Genomic DNA, 24,344 nt, shown 5'->3' with positions numbered 1-24,344 from the left:
AGCGCCGAGCCACGATAACCGGAAGTAACCCCCGGGAGAGATGTCAGCCGCCGGAGTGGTGTAAGAGGATGGCTGCGACGGCTTTGATCTCAGATAAGTTTTTTTTTCACTAAGGGTTTACAACCACTTTATGCCCAGATCCAGCTTTTCTTTTTAAAGTGGAGGTTCCACCAAAAAAAAAATTTGCTTTAAATTGTAGATTACACCTAAAAAAGGAAAAAAATAAAAAAACGTCAGCTACCTCGGCTCCACAGCGCTAATACTCCTGGGAAATGTGGAGTCATTCAGCCGTGCGCCTCCCCTGTACGAGAATCTCGTTATTGCATCGCTCGTTGCGATGGCAACCAAACTCATAGACAGCGCGGCGCTGTAGCAGTATTGCGAATGCGCGAGATTGGGGCGGGACAGCTCTTTCGTCCGGGCGCGTCATCCCACCTAATCCAGGAAGCAACTGCTTGTGGGTTTCACTTTGCCCAAAAGCAAGATGGGAAATCGCATGAAGGCTCAGGAGAAAGAAATATAAGGTATTTATTGCATATAAGTCGGCGGAACGGCGGGACTAAAAGACGTAGTATGCGGTATTCTAAAGAATTAAGGAAAGATAAATGAAAGGTCCTATTTCAAAAAAATCAAAAACAGAATGGAAACCCTGCTTTAAACACACTTCTCCAGTGAGGAGAAAAACATATGGCTTTCACAGACAAAGACGGAAGAAATGGGATTTTTGGGTGCACAAATGCAATATATCGAGTAAATTATATTAAAATATTTTTATTTTGAACAGCAAAATAAAAACAGTATTAAAAATAAATAATTGGAGCGTGGTAGTACAAAAATACAATCAATAGGACAGTCAGATGGAATGTATTCCCGACATGTTTCGCCCCTGACCTGGGCCCAAGTCAGGGGCGAAACATGTCAGGAATACATTCCATCTGACTGTCCTATTAATCCCATTTCTTCCGTCTTTGTCTTCATATTATTGGGGATTTGGTGCTTTATATACCAGTTGGATTATCCACAACCACAAAACGAATCACATGGCTTTCACAGTAATTTTATTAACATTAGATGAGTAGCTGTCTGGTACATATTTGTTGAGGTTGAATAAAGACACAGGTCGTACTAGTTTACCCTATTTGTGTATGTACAGTATATGTGAGTATGTATCGTATTTATCGGGGTATTGCGCGCTCCGGCGTATAGCGCGCACCTCTAATGTGGACCCGCATTCCTGTAAAAAAAAACATTTTAGTACTTACAGTTTTGGTGTCTTGCGCGGCGTCCATCGGCGGCCTCGTTGGGTCCGGCGTCCGTCTACGGCTTCGGTGGTGTCCTCCTCGTCGGGTCCGGCGTCCGTCTGCGGCTTAGGTGGTGTCCTCCCGACTTCTCCCACGCTGTTACCCGTCGAATCGCCGCTTCCCGCGCTCAGTTTGAATGCCTGCGCCGACATATACCGAGTGCAGTACACTCGGCTACATTCGGCCAGGCTCGGCTGCGCTCGTGCTCACGCTCTGTGACGTTTATGCGTGAGCACGAGCGAAGCCGAGCCTGGCCGATTGTAGCCGGGTATACGTCGGCGCAGGCATTCAAACTGAGCGCGAGAAGCGGGTATCGGCGTATATCGCGCACCCACGATTTTTCCCTTATTTTAAGGGGGGAAAAAGTGCGCGGTATACGCCGATAAATACGGTACTTGTCACTATTGATTCTCATTTAACTGCACATTGTGGTCACTGAGAATCTCATCTAATGCCCCGTACACACGATCACTTTTTGTGATGAAAAAAAATGACATTTTTAAAAACGTCATTTAAAATGATCGTGTGTGGGCTAAACATAATTTTTTGTCTTCTGAAAAACGACCAGCCAGTGGTCGCTTCTTCAGCATCCACTTATACACACAGCCATTTCTACAGGAACGTGTGCATTGAGAATATTGTGTTAAATGCGTCGAAATGAGCGTTAATTCCCTTAAATGCGCCGAATACATTTTAATAAATTAACGTCCAAAAGCTTTACACACCTAAACGCGTCTTCTGCCAAAATGCTGCTGCCAGGAGGGAAACGCGTTTAGGAGAGATGGCAAAACATCCAATCGGCAAATATTCCTAGTCAGTTTCTTATTTCTCCACAAGATGGCGACCTCCCTCCCTGACTTCTTCCATTCCTCTGCACACGCACGTCACCCTAGCAACCGGGCGGCCCGGGGAAGGAAGGACGGTGGCCATTTTGTTGTAGCTCAGAAGGAAAATAGAAGCATCTCCTTCCTGGTGTGTGTGCAGAGCTGAGAATGGATGCTGAATGAGGAGGAGGTAATAATGTCTTCTTATTATGAGAGAAGGGGAACTGGGGGGGGAGGGGATTATGTCACCTCCACAAATAAACATCTTCATGCAAGTCCTCTGATGTGTAGGACATTAGATGGGGGGCTCTGCTGAGGCTGTGGGGGGGACGCAATCATCCGGGATGCTGTAATGCAATACGCAATTGCGAATAATTATCAGCCATCTGTATTGTTTTTTAAAGATCGTGGCATAAACACGCACAGTCGCGCACCCTGTGAGGTGTCCATTTTTACGATTATAAATGGAGAGCAGGAAGACGCGTCTTATGATGACCTTTCTTCGGGGAGACGCCAAAAATATTCAGGTTGATGGATAATTGTCTCTCCTAAGATCCACTGTGTTCCAGTTTCTTCCCAAGCCTATTCTGACACGTCTCACATACATGTAAAAAAATCTGTATTTATATATATACACACACATATGCAGTACATACACTATATTACCAAAAGTATTGGGACGCCTGCCTTTACGCACATGTGAACTCTAATGGCATTAGTCTTAGTCCATAGGGTTCAATATTGAGTTCAGTGTTGCCAACCTACCAGATTGAAATTTACTGGCACGACACTCCGAAATTTACTGGCGCAGCCACGTATTTACTGGCATTTCACTAAAGTTACTAAATTACATTTTTAGGTGAACATTTCAGTATTTAGGCTACAAACAAGTACGCTAGGCAAATAGCAATGTGATTTAAGGTAGATATCAAGGTAAAAAAACATATTTTTGTTATTTTCGATATAATAAGGGCAAATTATTTAGTCACATCACCCCCTGCCTTCACCCCCCCCCCCCCCCTGCGGTGCCACAATCTTCTCCTGCCTCCAATCTCCCTCTGCCTCCAATTTCCCCCTGCCTCCAATCTCCCCCAGGCCCCCTGCCTCCAATCACCCCCGCCTCCACCCCCTTCTGAGGTGCCACCAACACCCCCTGCCTCCAATCACCCCCTGCCACTAACACCCCCTGCCTCCAATCACCCCCTGCCACTAACACCCCCTGCCTCCAATCTCCCCCTGCCACTAACACCCCCTGCCTCCAATCACCCCCTGCCACTAACACCCCCTGCCTCCAATCTCCCCCTGCTACTAACACCCCCTGCCTCTAACACCCCCTGCCACTAACACCCCCTGCCTCCAATCTCCCCCTGCTACTAACACCCCCTGCCTCTAACACCCCCTGCCTCCAATCTCCCCCTGCCTCCATTGCCCCCTGCCTCCATCCCCCTCTGCGGTGCCACTGCAGCCACCATCACCCCCTGCCTCCAATCACCCCCTGCCTCCAATCACCCCCTGCCACTAACACCCTATGCCTCCAATCACCCCCTGCCTCCAATCACCCCCTGCCACTAACACCCGCTGCCTCCAATCTCCCTCTGCTTCCATTGCCCCCTGCCTCCATCCCCCTCTGCGGTGCCACCGCAGCCACCATCACCCCCCTGCCTCCAATCACCCCCTGCCACTAACACCCCCTGCCTCCAATCACCCCCTTCCACTAACACCCCCTGCCTCCATTGCCCCCTGCCTCCATCCCCCTCTGCGGTGCCACCGCAGCCACCATCACCCCCTGCCTCCAATCACCCCCTGCCACTAACACCCCCTGCCTCCAATCACCCCCTGCCACTAACACCCCCTGCCTCCAATCTCCCCCTGCCACTAACACCCCCTGCCTCCAATCTCCCCCTGCCTCCATTGCCCCCTGCCTCCATCGCCCTCTGTGGTGCCACCGCAGCCACCATCACCCCCTGCCTCCAATCACCCCCTGCCACTAACACCCCCTGCCTCCAATCTCCCCCTGCCTCCATTGCCCCCTGCCTCCATCGCCCTCTGTGGTGCCACCGCAGCCACCATCACCCCCTGCCTCCAATCACCCCCTGCCACTAACACCCCCTGCCTCCAATCACCCCCTGCCACTAACACCCCCTGCCTCCAATCTCCCCCTGCCTCCATCCCCCTCTGCAGTGCCACCGCAGCCACCATCACCCCCTGCCTCCAATCACCTCCTGCCTCCAATCTCGAATGCGGGCCTTTGCCTGCCTTTAGCCGACCCTTGGGACACTACTTCTCCCACTGGTTTGCAACCATTTTCTGCCAACTGACACCAACAATGAAGCCCAATATCTCCCATTGACACTGGGCACTGCTACCCCCCCCCCCCCCCAATACCAAATGTGGCGGTGTTTACTTCCACTTATGCCAGGAAAATTTCCTCTACCACTGACCACAGTCCGGCCCCCCTAAAGTCTGAAGGACAAGTTTGGAGACCCCTGTTCTAGAGCATTGCTGGACAGGAATTCTGGGCTGGATAGTGTTTTTTCAATGTGCACAGCAAAGTAAACTTTTAATTTCTAACAGTGAAAATCCCTCTTTTATTCTAAATTGGAGAAGAGAGCATTTAGAAGAACACGAATATCTCTACAAGGCGTCATGATGAGCAGCCAGCCACCCAACACATCACCGGGTAAGAGGAGACTTTCATTTCTTGTATTGATCATCCCCCTAGATACACACATCCTCTGATATAAAGACATAGAAACAATGGGACGGATTCAGAAAGAATTTACGTTGGCGTATCTATTGATACGCCGCGTAAGTTCTAGAATGCGCCGGCGTATCTTTTTTCTGTATTCAGAAAGCAAGATATGCCGAAATTTGGCTAAGATACGACCAACGTAAGTCTCTTATGCCGTCGTATCTTAGTTGCATATTTACGCTGGCCGCTAGGTGGCGCTTCCATTGATTTCCGCGTAGAATATGCAAATTAGCTAGATACGCCGATTCAGAAACGTACGTGCGCCCGGCGGATTTTTTTACGTTGTTTACATAAGGCTTTTTCTGGCGTAAAGTTACCCCTGCTATATGAGGCGTAGCCAATGTTAAGTATGGACGTCGGGACAGCGTCAAATTTTCCGTCGTTTGCCTAAGTCGTACGCGAATAGGGCTGTGCGTCACTTTTTTTTTTTAAAGTGTATTTTTGTGTTTCTGTCATCTTTCTCCATGCCCCGGGTGGCAATGGTGGGTGTGTGAGGGGGTCCTCCCACACAGCCCGCCCTACCTGCTCCGCTTTCAAGCCCAACGGGGCAGAGGGACTCCCTATAAGGGAGTGAGAGGATTAGCCCACTCAACCAGCCCCGTCAGTCCTTCGCCTCTCTTTTTAGAGACCGCGTGGTCAAAGTGCGTGCATGTTAACCCAATTTCGAGTGCGTGTAAGTGTGGTGGTTTTTGTGGGAGGGGGTGGGCGTACTAAGCGCAGGCTTACCTCGCATAGCACACCCACCAGGAGCCGGGCTGAGACCACCAAACTCAATTCACATGTAGCCGAGACCGGGATCCGAACCCCTAGCTGCAGAGGTGAATGGCTTGTCAGCGCAGTGCCAATCGCGTTGAGCCACCGCAGCTCCCGGCTGTGCGTAACTTACGTACACGTCGTAGGCAGTGTTCGGCGTATCTCTAGCCGACGTGATTTTGACACATGCGCACTGGGATACATCCACAGACGGCGCATGCGCCGTGCGTTCGGCGCCTCATTTACATGGGGTCACGGATCATTATACTAAAACACGCCCACCTCCTTCCTATTTTGAATTAGGCGGGCTTACGCCGGCCCATATACGCTACGCCGCCGTAACTAAAGGCGCAAGTTCTTTCAGAATTCAGTACTCGCCTTGCTAAGTTACGGCGGCGTAGCGTATATGAGATGCGCTACGCCCGCCTAAAGATACACAAATGTATCTGAATCTGGCCCATTGTATTCAGTCAGTGTGTGTTTCCTACAGATGGATCCAGGAATGGGAACCCACCAGAGAGATGTCCCCGTCCTCTGTATTCCCGGGACTCCACACAGGAACATCACAAAATCCTACGCTGTTATCAGGTAGGAGAAACTGAGGTTCTTATAGCAAGTTACGTTGTATATTTTCCATATAATGTTTTCAGGGTCTTAGCCGGTCTGTTATATTGTTTAGGTTATTCTCAGATAATACAATCTATGTTTTGTATTATTCAGTATAAAAGGTTGAAGCATATTACAACTGAAGTGAAAAACGAAGCTAAAGAGGCGTCTCCAAAGAGCGAAAAGTCATATAAAGAGGAGGAAATTCCTATAGAGATCAGCACAGGTGAGAAATAAACACTAAATCCAGAGAAGAGTCCCAGATTCTCCTTGTTCAGAAACTACAACAATCTCTTATTTTTTGAAGGCTCCCCAAACCTGCAAAAATGCACTTGACTCGATGGTGGCAAAAAAAAAAAGCTACTTTGGTTCCAAACGCGTTGCGTTTCTGAGGTGTGAATGCAATCTCAATCCAGAGAAGAGTCCCAGATTCTCCTTATTCAGACACTACAACAATCTCTTATTTTTTTAAAGGCACCCCAAACCTGCAAAAATGCACTTGACTCAGTGCCAAAAAAAAAAGCTACCTTGGTGCCAAACGCGTTGCGTCCCTCAGGTGTGAATGCAGTCTCAATCCAGAGAAGAGTCCCGGGTCCTCCTTGTTCAGTCACTACAACAATATCTTCTTCTCCCCCCTCCTCTGTCAGTAGACAGTAATGGGGAGACAGTATGTGCCCAGTGGGGGAGTCAGGAGTCATCAGCCTTTATTAGACTCCGGCTCTCCTCCTCACATCATCCCCCCCACACACACACTCTCCGGGGTCTCTCATACATCTCAGTACATGGGGTAGGTATAAGAAAGAAATACCCCAGGTGACGCACATCCAACAAGACCCTGCAGCCTCAGCCTGGGTTCGGTCCAGGACACCTGCCCGACACGTTTCACCCTGCCCTCGTGGCTTAGTCATGGAGGACTCCATGCGGGGGGGGGGGGTGAAATGCGATGGGGGTTGCCTGGATGGAGCCCAGGCTAAGGCTGCTCTTATTATGGTGACTGCTGGGTCTTGCCGGAGGTGTGGCACCTGCGGTATTTCTTTCTCAAACCGGCATCTACTGAGCCGAGATGGGCTCTCCCCTAGCCTGCACGCTCAGCGGGAGTCATCTGATTTTCATATACGGGAGCCTGAAGTGGCTACCCTAATCTTTTTTTTTGGGGGGGGGTTTCCAGTCAGGACAGGGGGTGTCACTCTCTTCTTCTTTTTTTTTTTTCACAGCCCCCGGAAACACCAGAGCCACTCAGAGAAATGTCAAAGCTGACAATGAAGAAAGACGTGTGAAGTCCAAAATGAAAATTTTAGAGATTGGCATGGGTGAGTAATAAACAGTAAACACTGTAACCGAACCTCCATATCTTCTGTGCCAGGCTGTGCCAGGCCCGCTCTCCCCCGTCAAATTAACCACTTCCATGCCGAGCCAATTCTGGCACTTCTTTCCTTTTTTTGGTGGAAAATTACTCAGAACCCCCAAACATTATATATATTTTTTTAGCAGTCACCCTAGGGAATAAAGTGGCGGTCATTGCAACTTTTTATCTTGCACAGTATTTGTGCAATAATTTTTCAAACGCCGGGCTAATAGGAGAGAGGAGCGGGGCCTCGCGTATGCGCAGTAGGGTTCCTGGCGTGAAGCCGAAAGGCTACACTGCCGGATTCCCTTACCCGCAATGACGACGGCGGCACCCGACAGCTGATGGAAACATCGAGGGACTGCGGGACAGGTGAGTCTTCATTTATTAAAAGCCAGCAGCTGCAGTATGTGTAGCTGCTGGCTTTTAATTATTGGGCTAGATTCATAAAGGACATACGACGGCGTATCTCCAGATACGCCGTCGTATGTCCGAATGAGCGCGGTCGTATCTGTGCGCCTGATTCATAGAATCAGTTACGCATAGATTTGGCCTAGATACGAGCGGCGTAAGTCTCCTACGCCGTCGTATCTTAGGGTGCATATTTACGCTGGCCGCTAGGGGCGCTTCCGTAGATTTCCGCGTAGAATATGCAAATGAGCTAGATACGCCGATTCAGAAACGTACGTCTGCCTGGCGCATTGATTTACGTCGTTTACGTTAGGCTTTTTTCGGCGTAAAGTTACCCCTGCTCTATGAGGCGTAGCCAATGTTAAGTATGGACGTCGGGACAGCGTCGATTTTTCCGTCGTTTGCGTAAGTCGTACGCGAATAGGGCTGTGCGTAAGTTACGTTCATGTAGAAAGCATTGACTATTTGCGACGTGATTTCGAGCATGCGCACTGGGATAAGTTCACGGACGGCGCATGCGCCGTTCGTTAGGAGGGTCAATTACGTGGGGGTCAAGGCTCATTATAATACAACACGCCCACTGTCTGGACAATTTGAATTAGGCGGGCTTACGCCGGCCCATTTACACTATGCCGCCGTAACTTAGGACGCAAGTTCGTTGTGAATACGGTACCTGCCTCACTAAGTTACGGCGGCGTAGTGTATCTGAGATGCGCTACGCCCGCCTAAAGATAGGCAATTCTATCTGAATCTGGCCCATTATTTTTATCCCGAAACACCACTTTAATTACCCACTTACTAACACCGCCTGTCCATTTCACACAGCACCAATCCAACCATCCCAGATACAAGGTCCAGGACCAAGACAGAGCTTCCTCTTCCTTATTACCCCATCACTCATTTAGAAATATACTACAATAGTACCTCACGCCCAACTAACCCCTTCCCCATAACACAGTTCTAAGTAACTAGGCCCCTACCGCATTACCTTTAGACCTTCTTCCAAGTTATTGTTCCCTACAGCAATTCAATATACTAGACTAATGCCTCGTACACACGATCGGAATTTCCGATGGAAAAGGTCCGACTGACATTTTCATCAGAATTTCCGACCGTGTATATGCCCATCTGAGTTTTTCCATTGAATATCCAGAGGAATTCCGTCTGAGTTTACATAGAGAACATGTTCTCATTCATAGGTGTGCGCACAGGGTGTGCCAGGTGTGCTTGGGCACACCCTAATGACCCTGTGCTGGGCAGATTCCCCCTGCTACTTGGCTGCAGAGAAAGGAACTGGGGAATCTCGGCAGGGCTGTCTTAATGCTGTATGGGGGGCCCCTGCACTTTCCCCAAAGTAGCTGGTCCTTGAGCCCACGCTGCCCCGAAATTGGGGGCCCCATGATGGTACTGAGAGTGATGGATACACAGGGGAGGCAGGCTGGCAGCAGTACCCCGTGCTGTGCAGAACGATACCTATTATTTCACAGCCAGCAGGGAGGTGCGGGGCCGAAGCGCCAGTGATGCTCTGACCCCGCCCCATGCAGATTGAATGCTCGGGACTTGAAGGCTGCGGGGTAGGAGCTGGAGTGGGAGCTGCTGAGTCGGCATCACTAAGAGCTTGCCTGCGGAAGTAGCATTGTGGATGGTGTCATGGTGAGCCCAGCTGTCCAGCACTGTTTGCAGGGGTTGTAAAGGTAATTATTTTCCCCCCTAAATAGCTTCCTTTACCTTAGTGCAGTCCTCCTTCACTTACCTCATCCTTCCATTTCACTTTTAAATGTCCTTATTTCTTCTGAGAAATCCTCACTTCCTGTTCTTCTGTCTGTAACTCCACACAGTAATGCAAGGCTTTCTCCCTGGTGTGGAGTGTCGTGCTCGCCCCCGGCCTCCCTTGGACTACTGGAGAGTCAGGACGCCCACTAACACACAGCTCCTTTCTCTATCTGCAATGTAGAGAGCGTCCTGACTCTCCTGTAGTCCAAGGGAGGGGGCGAGCACGACACTCCACACCAGGGAGAAAGCCTTGCATTACTGTGTGTAGTTACAGACGGAAGGACAGGAAGTGAGGATTTCTCAGAAGAAATAAGGACATTTAAAAGCAAAATGGAAGGATGAGGTAAGTGAAGGAGGACTGCACTAAGGGAAAGGAAGCTATTTAGGGAAAACAATTGTACCTTTACAACCCCTTTAACCACTTGCCGCCCACCAATGACATATTGACGTCGGCAAAGTGGTTTCAATATCCTGAGTGGACGTCATATGACGTCCTCAGGATATTGAGCCGCTGCGCGCCCCCGGGGGCGCGCATCGCGGCGATCGTTGTTGCAGGGTGTCAGTCTGACACCCCGCAACACCGATCTAGGTAACGGAGACTCTTTACCACGTGATCAGCCGTGTCCAATCACGGCTGATCACGATGTAAACAGGAAAAGCCGGTAATCGGCTTTTGCTCACTCGCGTCTGACAGACGCAAGTAGAGGAGAGCCGATCGGCTGCTCCTCTGACAGGGGGGGGTTTGCGCTGATCGATTATCAGCGCAGCCCCCCCCCCCACTGGACCACCAGGGATGCCCACCACAGATGCCACCAGGGATGCCCACCTAGACCACCAGGGATGACAAACACAAAAAAAGGATGCCAATCAGTGCCCACAATGGGCATCACTGATTGGCAGGCATTGTTTGGCACTGATTGGCATCCTTTAGTACAACACATACATTAGTGCAACACATTAAAGTGCCCCTCTATGCCGCCTATCAGTGCGCATCCATGCCGCCTATCCGTGCCCATCCATGCCGCCTATCCGTGCCCATCCATGCCGCCTATCCGTAGCCATCCGTGTCGCCTATCCGTGGCCATCCATGCCGCCTATCCGTGTCACCTATCCGTGCCCATCCATGCCTCCTATCCGTGCCCAACCGTGCCGCCTATCCATGCAACATATTAGTGCCCATCATCAGTGCCCATCAATGCCACCACATCAGTGCCACCTCATCTGTGCCCATCAGTGCTGCCTTATCAGTGCCCGTCAGTGCAGTACCATCAGTGCCCATCAGTAAAGGAGAAAACTTACTTATTTACAATGTTTTATAACAGAAACAAAAAAAAACTTTTTTCTTTCAAAATTGTTGGTAATTTTTTATTTATTTTTTGCAGAAAATAAAAATCCCAGAGGTGATCAAATACCACCAAAAGAAAGCTCTATTTGTGGGATCAAAATGATAAAAATTTAGTTTGGGTGCCGTGTAGCACGACCGCGCAATTGTCATTCAAAGTGCAACAGCGCTGAAAGCTGAAAATTGGTCTGGGCGGGAGGGTGTATAAGTGCCCCCCGGTATGGAAGGGGTTAATCATCCCTAACGGCTTCATTTGTTACTCCAGATGGACGATACAGATGGTACAACACGGAAAAATATCCAGACAGTGAGGACATCACAGCCTACGTGGCAAAAGAAAAAGCCATGACGCCAACTCCTCAGCCGGTCTGCCACAAAGAGGAGAAGCCGTATTCATGTCCCGAGTGCGTGAAACGCTTTACGCACGAGAAATATCTCGTCATCCACTACAGGAGGCACTCCGGGGAGAAGCCGTTTTATTGCGCCGAATGCGGGAAGAGTTTTCCATACAGATCCAGCCTGGATAAACACAAGATATCGCACACGGCGGTGGGGGCTTTCCCTTGTCCGGAATGTGGAAAGCGTTTCCGCGCAGGATGGATTTTAGCTGCACATCAGAAAGTTCATTCAAGTGAAAATCTACATAGATGATCTACAGTATCTCACAAAAGTGAGTACACCCCTCCCGTTTTATTCTGTCTTCTCATGTGACAACACTGAAGAAATGACACAGTGGGCTAGATTCACAAAGAGTTACGCCGGCGTATCAGTAGATACGCCGGCGTAACTCGGAATCTAAGCCGTCGTAAGTTTAAGTGTATTCTCAAACTGAGATACATTTAAACCTAGCCTGCGCCGTCGTATCTTAGGGTGCAATATTTCCGTTGGCCGCTAGGTGGCGCTTCCGTTGCGTTCGGCGTAGAATATGCAAATGACTAGATACGCCGATTCACGAACGTACGCTTGCCCGTCGCAGTAAATATACGCCGTTTCCGTAAGAGGTATGCCGGCGTAAAGATAAAGCTGCCCCCTAGGTGGCCTAGCCAATATTAAGTATGGCGTCGTTCCCGCGTCGAAATTTGAAAAATTGACATTGTTTGCGTAAGTCGTCTGTGAATGGGGCTGGACGTAATTTACGTTCACGTCAAAACCTTGCGGCGTACTTTGGAACAATGCACACTGGGATATGTACACGGACGGCGCATGCGCCGTTCGTAAAAAACGTCAATCACGTCGGGTCACGAGTAATTTACATAAAACACGCCCCCCCTCATCCTCATTTGAATTAGGCCGGCCCATTTACGCTACGCCGCCGTAACTTAGGAGGCAAGTGCTTTGTGAATACAGCACTTGCCTCACTGACTTACGGCGGCGTAGCGTAAATACAATAAGCTACGCCGCCTCAAAGATGCGCCCATCTACCTGAATCTAGCTATGTGTGTCTACAATGTTGTGTAGTGAGTGTACAGCTTGTATAACAGTGTAAATTTGCCGTCCCCTCAAAATAACTCAACACACAGCCATTAATGTCTAAACCGCTGGCAACAAAAGTGAGTACACCCCTAAGTGAAAATGTCCAAATTGGGCCCAAAGTGTCAATATTTTGTGTGGCCACCATTATTTTCCAGCACTGCCTTAACCCTCTTGGGCATGGAGGTCACCAGAGCTTCACAGGTCGCCACTGGAGTCCTCTTCCCCCTCCTCCATGATGACATCACGGAGCTGGTGGATGTTGGAGATCTTGCGCTCCTCCACCTTCCGTTTGAGGAGTCCCACAGATGCTCAATAGGATTTAGGTCTGGAGACATGGCTTGGCCAGTCCATCACCTTTACCCTCAGCTTCTTTAGCAAGGCAGTGGTCATCTTGGAGGTGAGTTTGGGGTCGTTATCATGTTGGAATACTACCCTGCGGCCCAGTCTCTGAAGGGAGGGGATCATGTTCTGCTTCAGTATGTCACAGTACATGTTGGCTTTCATGGTTCCCTCAATGATCTGTAGCTCCCCAGTGCCGGCAGCACTCATGCAGCCCCAGACCATGACACTCCCACCACCATGCTTGACTGTAGGCAAGACACACTTGTCTTTGTTCTCCTCACCTGGTTGCCGCCGCACACGCCTGACACCATCTGACACCAAATACGTTTATCTTGGTCTCATCAGACCACAGGACACGGTTCCAGTAATCCATGTTCTTAGCCTGCTTGTCTTCAGCAAACTGTTTGCAGGATTTCTTGTGCATCATCTTTAGAAGAGGCTTCCTTCTGGGACGACAGCCATGCAGACCAATTTGATGCAGTGTGCGGCGTATGGTCTGAGCACTGACAGGCTGACCCCCCACCCCTTCAACATCTGCAGCAATGCTGGCAGCACTCCTACGCCTATTTCCCAAAGACAACCTCTGGATATGACGCTGAGCACGTGCACTCAACTTTGGTCGACCATGGCGAGGCCTAGTCTGAGTGGAACCTGTCCTGTTAAACCGCTGTATGGCCTTGGTCACCGTGCTGCAGCTCAGTTTCAGGGTCTTGGCAATCTTCTTATAGCCTAGGCCATCTTTATGTAGAGCAACTTTTCTTTCTTTCAGATCCTCAGAGAGTTCTTTGCCATGAGGTGCCATGGTGAACTTCCAGTGACCAGTATGAGAGAGTGAGAGCGATAACACCAAATTTAACACAACTGCGGCACATTCACACCTGAGACCTTGTAACACTAACGAGTCATGTGACACCGGGGAGGGAAAATGGCTAATTGGGCCCAATTTGGACATTTTTACTTAGGGGTGTACTCACTTTTGTTGCCAGCGGTTTAGACATTAATGGCTGTGTGATATTTTGAGGGGACAGCAAATTTACACTGTTATACAAGCTGTACACTCACTACACAACATTGTAGCAAAGTGTCATTTCTTCAGTGTTGTCACATGAAAAGATACAAGTAAATATTTACAAAAAATGTGAGGGGTGTACTAACTTTTGTGAGATACTGTATGTCTGGTCTTTTTTTTCCACAAATGATATCGTAAAGGGAATGTATACTTGTTTTGTACATAATCTTCCTTTTATTTATTATGGTCAGGACGGGAAAAATAAAATAACATTTTGGGAAACGTTTCATTTGTCGGGTCAATATGAACTAATGCTTATGAATATTTTTTATTCTCTTGAGCCAGCAGATGGAGCTCTAGGCAGGCCATGCATGATTTATTTTCTGTAGTACAACCACTGGGCAACTATTCAGCATTAAACATCTGATGACCCCGCCAGTCCCAATGACTTCATCTATAGCATTTTAAACCACACCAAGCACAGAAGGGCCTCTTCCTGACAACCCTGGACAACCCAACTCCCCCCCCCCCCCATGTTAAGGGAATGTAGCCTGGTGTGGTTCAGGAGGGCACGATCGCTCGTCTTCTCCCTTTCCTGACCTGCCGGGCTGCATGCCCAGAGAAGAGCCTGGTATGGACTGGAGGGGGGGGGGGTCATTTTTTTATTTATTTTTTCAATAGCCGGGTGTCAGCAAAATTTTAATTTTTTAAATGAGATTTGACTCTTTTTTTTTCATAGGATATTTTTGCTGTAACATGTTTTATGCATGCTACTAGGGGTGCAACGGATCAAAAAACTCACGGTTCGGATCGTTCCTCGGATCAGGAGTCACGGATCGGATCATTTTTCGGATCGGCAAAACAAAAAAAAATCTCCCCCACTGTAATATCCACATGTCCCCCCCACCAACTATAGTACCCCCTCGGTGCAGACACCCCCCCTCCTCTCGGTACAGTGACCCCCACCCCTCCTCTCGGTACAGTGACCCCCACCCCTCCTCTCGGTACAGTGACCCCCCTCCTCTCGGTACAGTGACCCCCTCCTCTCGGTACAGTGACCCCCCTCCTCTCAGTACAGTGACCCCCCCTCCTCTCGGTACAGTGACCCCCCCTCCTCTCGGTACAGTGACCCCCCTCCTCTTGGTACAGTGACCCCCCCTCCTCTCGGTACAGTGACCCCCCTCCTCTCAGTACAGTGACCCCCCCTCCTCTCGGTACAGTGACCCCCCCTCCTCTCGGTACAGTGACCCCCCTCCTCTCGATACAGTGACCCCCCTTCTTTTGGTACAGTGGCCCCCCTTCTTTTGGTACAGTGGCCCCCCTCTGCTCTCAATACAGGTACCGACAGACACTCCCCGAGCGTTGTGTCCTACGAGTGCAGGCTCCTCCTCCTCTGTGGGTGTAAACAGAGAAGGGCCGCCGCCGGGTGTACCAAGATGGCCGCGGCTCCGGAGCTAGGCCGAAGCCGCGGCCTTTCCTAATGTTACGGCGGCGGCTCCGGAGCTAGGCCGAAGCCGCGGCCTTTCCTAGCGTTATGGTCGCGGCTCCAGAGGTAGGCCGAAGCCGCGGCCATAACATTAGGAAAGGCTGCGGCTTCGGCCTAGCTCCGGAGCCGCCGCCGTAACATTAGGAAAGGCCGCGGCTTCGGCCTAGCTCCGGAGCCGTGGCAATCCGCGGATCACAGTGTGTTCCGATCCGACGGGGGTGACCCGTTCAGATCACGGATCAACTGTGATCCGTTGCACCCCTACATGCTACAGATGTGCCACCTTACAGACACATTAATCACTTAACCCCCGGACCATATTGCTGCCCAAAGACCAGAGCACCTTTTGCGATTCGACACTGCGTCGCTTTAACTGACAATTGCGCGGTCGTGCGACGTGGCTCCCAAACAAAATTGGTGTCCTTTTTTTCCCACAAATAATTTGTCCACAAGATGGCGACCGCCCTCCACAAGAAAGAAAAAAAATCCTAGTCAGTTCCCTAATTTGTCCACAAGATGGCGACCGCCCTCCACAAGAAAAAAAAAATCCTAGTCAGTTCCCTAATTTGTCCACAAGATGGCGACCGCCCTCCACAAGAAAAAAAAAATCCTAGTCAGTTCCCTAATTTGTCCACAAGATGGCGACCGCCCTCCACAAGAAAAAAAAAATCCTAGTCAGTTCCCTAATTTGTCCACAAGATGGCGACCGCCCTCCACAAGAAAAAAAAAATCCTAGTCAGTTCCCTAATTTGTCCACAAGATGGCGACCGCCCTCCACAAGAAAAAAAAATCCTAGTCAGTTCCCTAATTTGTCCACAAGATGGCGACCGAACTCCACAAGAAATAAATAAAAAAAATCCTAGTCAGTTCCCTATTCTGTCCACAAGATGGCGACCGAACTCCACAAGAAAGAAAAAAAATCCTAGTCAGTTCCCTAATTTGTCCACAAGATGGCGACCGAACTCCACAAGAAAGAAAAAAAATCCTAGTCAGTTCCTTAATTTGTCCACAAGATGGCGACCGACCTCCACAAGAAAGAAAAAATCCTAGTCAGTTCCCTAATTTGTCCACAAGATGGCAACCACCCTCCACAAGAACAAAAAAAATAGTCAGTTCCCTAATTTGTCCACAAGATGGCGACCACCCTCCACAAGAAAAAAATAAATAAAAAAAGTTCCCTAATTTGTCCACAAGATGGCGACCACCCTCCACAAGAAAAAAAATAGTCAGTTCCCTAATTTGTCCACAAGATGGCGACCGCATTCTTGTCTGATCCTTTCCTCTGCGCACGCACGTCACCATAGCAACAAGATACAGCTGGGAGGCAGAATGTGACAACACACCGCCCACGACCCGGGCGACGGAAACACCAAGCATCCACTAGAGGGCAAACCCTCCCAGACAAAACGTCTCTTACATCCACAGAGTTGTCATTAAAAAAGAGATAGATTCGTTAAATATTTACAAAATGCCGTGGATAATATTTGGTATTATCGGCTCCTATATTAGACGGCAGTTTTTATTTGTTTTTGTGTTTAAAAACAGAGCGCCGAGCTGGGGAGTTTGAAGGGGTGGCGGCCATTTTCTTGGAGCCCACAGAAGGATTTTTTTTTATACTTCCTAGAAATGTCTGGTGTTGCCCATTGGGCTGCAGAGTGTCCATTGAGGAGGAGGTAATGATAATAATAATGTTCTTATTATGAGAAAAGGGGGTGGCAGTACTGTGTGAGGACTGGATGGGGGTTTATGTCACCTTTTTTATCTTTTTCTAATCCTCTGATATGTAGAACATTAGATGGGGGAGGGGCTCTGCTGGGGCTGATAGCGCTGCAGATGTATTCTTGTGTTGCATATAGTCAAGCAACTTGGCGTCTGTTTACTAAACAAAGAGGGGCCGCCGCTATTTAGCGCTGGCCCTAGCAACCGTTCCGGAAATGTAGTTAGTAGGGGGTGGCTGTGTCCTCTATTTCATTCTGGGACACTGTATTGTTCCGGAATGAAGGTGCCCGGGACCCGGGACAGACATGTCAATGGCGGGACAGTCCCGTTCAATCTGGGACACTGTATTGTTCCAGAATGAAGGTGCCCGGGACCCAAGACAGACATGTCAATGGCGGGACAGTCCCGTTCAATCTGGGACACTGTATTGTTCCGGAATGAAGGTGCCCGGGACCCAGGACAGACATGTCAATGGCGGGACAGTCCCGTTCAATCTGGGACACTGTATTGTTCCGGAATGAAGGTGCCCGGGACCCAAGACAGACATGTCAATGGCGGGACAGTCCCGTTCAATCTGGGACACTGTATTGTTCCAGAATGAAGGTGCCCGGGACCCAAGACAGACATGTCAATGGCGGGACAGTCCCGTTCAATCTGGGACACTGTATTGTTCCGGAATGAAGGTGCCCGGGACCCAAGACAGACATGTCAATGGCGGGACAGTCCCGTTCAATCTGGGACACTGTATTGTTTCCGGAATGAAGGTGCCCGGGACCCAGGACAGACATGTCAATGGCGGGACAGCCCCATTCAATCTGGGACACTGTATTGTTTCCGGAATGAAGGTGCCCGGGACCCAGGACAGACTTGTCAATGGCGGGACAGCCCCATTCAATCTGGGACACTGTATTGTTTCCGGAATGAAGGTGCCCGGGACCCAGGACAGACATGTCAATGGCGGGACAGTCCCATTCAATCTGGGACACTGTATTGTTTCCGGAATGAAGGTGCCCGGGACCCAGGACAGACATGTCAATGGCGGGACAGTCCCGTTCAATCTGGGACAATGTATTGTTCCGGAATGAAGGTTCCTGGGACCCAGGACAGACATGTCAATGGCGGGACAGTCCCGGTCAATCTGGGACACTGTATTGTTCCGGAATGAAGGTTCCCGGGACCCAGGACAGACATGTCAATGGCGGGACAGTCCCGTTCAATCTGGGACACTGTATTGTTTCCAGAATGAAGGTGCCCGGGACCCAGGACAGACATGTCAATGGTGGGACAGTCCCGTTCAATCTGGGACACTGTATTGTTCCGGAATGAAGGTTCCCGGGACCCAGGACAGACTTGTCAATGGCGGGACAGTCCCGGTCAATCTGGGACACTGTATTGTTCCGGAATGAAGGTTCCCGGGACCCAGGACAGACATGTCAATGGCGGGACAGTCCCGTTCAATCTGGGACACTGTATTGTTCCGGAATGAAGGTGCCCGGGACCCAGGACAGACATGTCAATGGCGGGACAGTCCCGTTCAATCTGGGACACTGTATTGTTCTGGAATGAAGGTGCCCGGGACCCAGGACAGACATGTCAATGGCGGGACAGTCCCGTTCAATCTGGGACACTGTATTGTTCTGGAATGAAGGTGCCCGGGACCCAGGACAGACATGTCAATGGCGGGACAGTCCCGTTCAATCTGGGACACTGTATTGTTCCAGAATGAAGGTGCCCGGGACCCAGGACAGACATGTCAATGACGGGACAGTCCCGTTCAATCTGGGACACTGTATTGTTTCCGGAATGAAGGTGCCCGGGATCCAGGACAGACATGTCAATGGCGGGACAGTCCCGTTCAATCTGGGACACTGTATTGTTCCAGAATGAAGGTGCCCGGGACCCAGGACAGACATGTCAATGGCGGGACAGTCCCGTTAAATCTGGGACACTGTATTGTTTCCTGAATGAAGGTGCCCGGGACCCAGGACAGACATGTCAATGACGGGACAGTCCCGTTCAATCTGGGACACTGTATTGTTTCCGGAATGAAGGTGCCTGACTCTCCTGTAGTCCAAGGGAGGGGGCGAGCACCACACTACACATGAGGGAGAAAGCCTCGCATTACTGTGTGTAGTTACAGACAGAAGAACAGGAAGTGAGGATTTCTCAGAAGAAATAAGGACATTTAAAAGCAAAATGGAAGGATGAGGTAAGTGAAGGAGGACTGCACTAAGGTAAAGGAAGCTATTTAGGATTTTTTTTGTTTTTTTTTTACCTTTACAACCCCTTTAAATCAATGGGTTTAGTTCCACTTTATGATTTACTGCTGTTTGGGGGCTCTGGGCTTCAGAAAAATGGCAGCCTCCAGCAAGTTGTTATGAGTAAAGTTCTGCTTCCACCATTTGCTTATTTATTGTAACCTGAAGAACCCAATAATGACTTTGGGCCTGAGGGAAGGAATCATTGATTGCCCATAGCAACCAGTCATCTCTTCTCTGTGAGCTGTATCATGCTGCTTACTTTTTTTTTTCTTAACTTTATTTGAAGTGCCACTCAGTGCACAGCAGCATGTTGCTTCACGTTGCTGTGTGGTGGCATGCAGTACACTGTGGGAAATGATGTTTATGCTCCATTTTTCCATAGCTCACCATCACCAGTGTTTCCGTGTCAATGGGACATAAGGATCAGTAAAATGGAGTCATGATGGCGAGCCAGCCAATCATCACATCACCGGGTAAGAGGAGACTTTCATTTTTTGTATTGAGGATCCCCCTAGATACACACATCCCCTGATATAAAGATATCGGCCCGGATTCACAAAGCACTTACGCCGACGTATCTCGAGATACGCCGCGTAAGTGTAACTATGCGCCGTTGTATCTGTGCGCCGTGCCCACAAAACTAGATACGCCTAAAAATAGGCTTCCTACGACCGACTGAACTTTCCTACGCCGTCGTATTGTGGGCGCATATTTACGCCGGGCGCATTTGCCGCTCCCGTTGATTTTCTATGCACATATGCAAATGAGGGAGATACGCCGATTCACAAACGTAGTTGCGCCCGGCGCATCATATACGCGGTTTGCGTAAGTCGTACGTCCGGCGTAAAGTTATTCCCCATATAGGAGGCGCAACTCATGCAAAGTTATGGACCAGGGAACACAAGCCGTCGTATTTTACATCGTTTATGTTGTACGTGAATATGACTAGGCGTAGGTTACGTTCACGTCGTAGGCAGTGATTCGACGTATCTTAGGCAGATGTTTCGACGTGATTCTGAGCATGCGCACTGGGATGCGGCCACGGGACGGCGCATGCGCTGTTCGTTTTAAGTACTTCTATGGCGCTTGGCCCATCATTTGCATGGGGTCACGCCTCGTTAACATGCCTCACGCCCACTTCCACCTATGCCGGCTTGCGCCGAGGAAACCCAGCGTAGATTTGAGAGCGAGTGCTTTGTGAATCCAGTGCTTGCCTCTGTGCGGTGCGTCGGCGTAGCGTATATTTGATACGCTGGCATAAATATGCGCCGATGTATGTGAATCCGGGCCATAGAAACAATGTATTGAGTCAGTGTGTGTTTCCTACAGATGGATCCAGTAATGGGAACCCACCAGAGAGATGTCCCCGTCCTCTGTATTCCCGGGACTCCACACAGGAACATCAGGAGGATCTGGAGATCCCACAGGAAGATCAGGAGGATCTGGAGATCCCACAGGAAGATCAGGAGGATCTGGAGATCCCACAGGAAGATCAGGAGGATCTGGAGATCCCTCAGGAGGATCAGGTAGGAGGGACTAAAAGTTTTCATTCAAATTCTTCTCGTTTTATTATACATCATACTCTGTGTAAATATATGTTGTTGTTGTTCTATCTAGGGTGAAGGCCTAGTTACTGTTAAAGTTGAAAATAATAAAGGAGTTTCTATGATGAGTGCCAATCGGTGTAAGGAGGAGGAAATCCCTCCAGAGATCAGCACAGGTGAGTAATAAACACTAAATCCAGAGAAGAGTCCCAGATCCTCCTTGTTCAGTCACTACAACAATCTCTTCTTCTCCCCTCTCCTCTGTCAGTAGACAGTAATGGGGAGACAGTATGTGCCCAGTGGGGGAGTCAGGAGCCATCAGCCTCTATTAGACTCCGGCTCTCCTCCTCACATCATGTCATTGTGTGTTACCAGCCAGCAGAGGCAGCTCTCTAATTAGGCAAATTAAGTGGCCGCCTAAGGCCTCGCATTTGCAGGGGCCCCGCGGGCTCCAAATTTGCCTAATTGAAGAGCCACCTCTGTAGCAGAGCTCCCTGCTCTATTGCACTGGCTGCTATGTTTCGCATACCCTGTCATTGGCCAGCTCCTCCGGGTTCCTCTCCTGCTTAATGCAGCGCCGCTCGGTGTCCTCCTCAGCCAGAGTCCCGCCCCCCAAGTCGGCTGCATACATTCCTTTCTGCAGGGATCCGGAGGTGCTCTGCACGCTTTCCCCGTGCTACACATGTGCAGCAGCCCTATGATAACCGGAGGACACTGCAGGCTTGTCTGAGATAGAGGACACTGACACCAGCGCTGAGATAGAGGACACTGACACCAGCTCCAAGACACAGTGTACTGAGATAGAGTGCCCCAACACCAGCACTGAGGCACACTAATGCCAGTGCTGAGAAAGTACACTGACACCAGCATTGCGATAGAGGACACTGACACCAGCACTTTAACCACTTAAGCCCCGGACCAAAATGCTGCCTAAAGACCCAAGGTGTTTTTACAGTTCGGGACTGCGTCGCTTTAACAGACAATTGCGCGGTCATGCGACGTGGCCCCCAAACAAAATTGGCGTCCTTTTTTTCCCCACAAATAGAGCTTTCTTTTGGTGGTATTTGATCACCTCTGCGGTTTTTATTTTTTGCGCTATAAACAAAAATAAAGCGACAATTTTGAAAAAAAATCAATATTTTTTACTTTTTGTTATAATAAATATGCCCCAAAAACATATATAAAAACATTTTTTTCCCTCAGTTTAGGCCGATACGTATTCTTCGACCTATTTTTAGTAAAAAAAATCGCAATAAGCGTTTATCGATTGGTTTGCGCAAAATGTATAGCGTTTACAAAATAGGGGATAGTTTTATTGCATTTTTATTAATTATTTTTTTTTTACTACTAATGGCGGCGATCAGCGGTTTTTTTCGTGACTGCGACATTATGGCGGACACTTCGGACAATTTTGACACATTTTTGGGACGATTGTCATTTTCACAGCAAAAAATGCATTTAAATTGCATTCTTTATTGTGAAAATGACAGTTGCAGTTTGGGAGTTAACCACAAGGGGGCGCTGTAGCATTTAGGGTGCACCTAGTGTGTGTTAACAACTGTAGGGGGTGTGGCTGTAGGACTGACGTCATCGATCGAGTCTCCCTATAAAGGGATCACTCGATCGATACGCCGCCACAGTGAAGCACGGGGAAGCCGTGTTTACATACGGCTCTCCCCGTTCTTCAGCTCCGGGGAGCGATCGCGACGGACGGACGTATGTTCGTGAATCGGCGTATCTTCCTCATTTGCATATGTGAATAGAAAATCAATGGGAGCGCCAAATACGTCCAGCGTAAATATGCGCCCACTCTACGCCGGCGTAGGCAAGTTACGTCGGTCGGATTAAGCCTATTTTCAGGCGTATCTAGTTTTGTGGGCACGGCGCACAGATACGACGGCACATATTTGCACTTACGCAGATACGTCGGCGCAAGTGCTTTGTGAATCCGGGCCTTAATTTGTATCACTTAATTTTTTTCCCCATTACGGCCAAGAGTCAGGCCTCATGTGTACGTTTTGCCTAAGGTCTCACAAAGCCTAGAGCCGCCTCTGCTAGATAGTCCCCCCCCCACACACACACACTCTCTGGGGTCTCTCATACATCTCAGTACAGGGGGCTTCACTCTCATCTTTATTCACAGATCCCGGAGACACCAGAGACCCTCAGAGGGACGTCAAATCTGAGGAGGAGGAAGAAGGACGTGTGAAGATTAAAGAGGAGGCAACTCCTATAGAGATCAGCACAGGTGAGTAGTAAAAGAAAATCACTGATCCTTATCATTGCTGTAAAAGTTTTTTGTTTCTCTTCCAGTGTGTTTTATTTAAGTTCTGGCCTTTCGGCTAAGGCGGCTGGCTTTATAGTATCTCTGCTAGTATAGGGGTCCTGAGGTATCTACACCTAGTATCTCTGCTAGTATAGGAGTCCTGAGGTATCTACACCTAGTATCTCTGCTAGTATAGGGGTCCTGAGGTATCTACACATGGGCATGGAAATCGGAGCGTCACTGGGTGGTGGAGGCTGAGAGTTAGCCCCTGGGGGAGGATTCCGATGGGGCCAATGATTTAAATGGTGCTTCCCGGTCTGGTGAGGAACTGGGAAGGCAAAGAGCTCACGGTGTTGCACGCCCCCCGAGAGTGGCATCCCAGGGGTGTTTCAAGCAGTGGCGGCTGGTGTTCAAAATTTTTTGGGGGGGGGCGCAAACGAAAAAAAGAAAAAAATTGCAGCCTCACTGTGCCCATCAAATGCAGCCACTGTGCCATCAATTGTCACCACTGTGCCATGCCATCAAACGCAGCCACTGTGCCATCAATTGTCACCACTGTGCCATGCCATCAAACGCAGCCACTGTGCCATGCCATCAAACGCAGCCACTGTGCCATGCCATCAAACGCAGCCACTGTGCCCCTCAATTGTCGCAACTGTGCCAATTGTCGCCACTGTGCCAATTGTCACCACTGTGCCCTTTAATTGTTGCCACTGTGCATGTCACTGTGCCCTTTAATTGTTGCCACTTTTCCCATTGTCACCACTGTGCCCATTGATGCCACTGTGCCCTTTGTCACCACTGTGCCCATTGATACTTCTGTGCCCTTTGTCGCCTCTGTGCCCATTGTCGCTGCTGTGCCCTGTAAAATGCACTTACCTTACTCCTTCCACGTCCCTCGATGTCTTCTCCCGCCTTGGTGACGCTTCAACCAATCAGGTTACCGATAACCAGAATCGGGGAACCTGATTGGCTGAGACGGCCGTCGGTCTTATCCAAGGAACACACCCCCCGTACGTTCCAAGGATAAGACATGCGAGGGCTGTACTCTGATAGGCACTTCCGCACAGCCAACCAGCTGCCGTTATTCAGGTGGCCGGCGCTCAAGTTCCAGCCATCTCTGAATAGACCAGTGGC

The 24,344-nt window shown here is 49.6% G+C and overlaps 1 protein-coding gene across 1 annotated transcript in view; it reads left to right on the top strand.

Annotated features, from left to right (window-relative positions):
• Window positions 1-2,174: 2,174 nt before the first annotated feature.
• LOC120910480 (zinc finger protein 2 homolog) overlaps window positions 2,175-24,344 on the top strand; it is a 34,244-nt gene continuing 12,074 nt past the window's right edge. The window contains exons 1-6 of the mRNA XM_040322236.1: window positions 2,175-2,315; window positions 4,700-4,805; window positions 20,727-20,806; window positions 20,906-20,923; window positions 21,015-21,117; window positions 23,085-23,189. Of these exons, the coding sequence (XP_040178170.1) occupies window positions 4,772-4,805; window positions 20,727-20,806; window positions 20,906-20,923; window positions 21,015-21,117; window positions 23,085-23,189 (340 nt within the window). The 5' untranslated portion in view covers window positions 2,175-2,315; window positions 4,700-4,771. The remainder of the gene's footprint in view (window positions 2,316-4,699; window positions 4,806-20,726; window positions 20,807-20,905; window positions 20,924-21,014; window positions 21,118-23,084; window positions 23,190-24,344) is intronic.

Source organism: Rana temporaria, chromosome 8, assembly GCF_905171775.1.
Source record: "Rana temporaria chromosome 8, aRanTem1.1, whole genome shotgun sequence".
Taxonomy (NCBI): Eukaryota; Metazoa; Chordata; class Amphibia; order Anura; family Ranidae; genus Rana; species Rana temporaria.
This window is presented reverse-complemented; position numbering and strand designations above follow the sequence as displayed.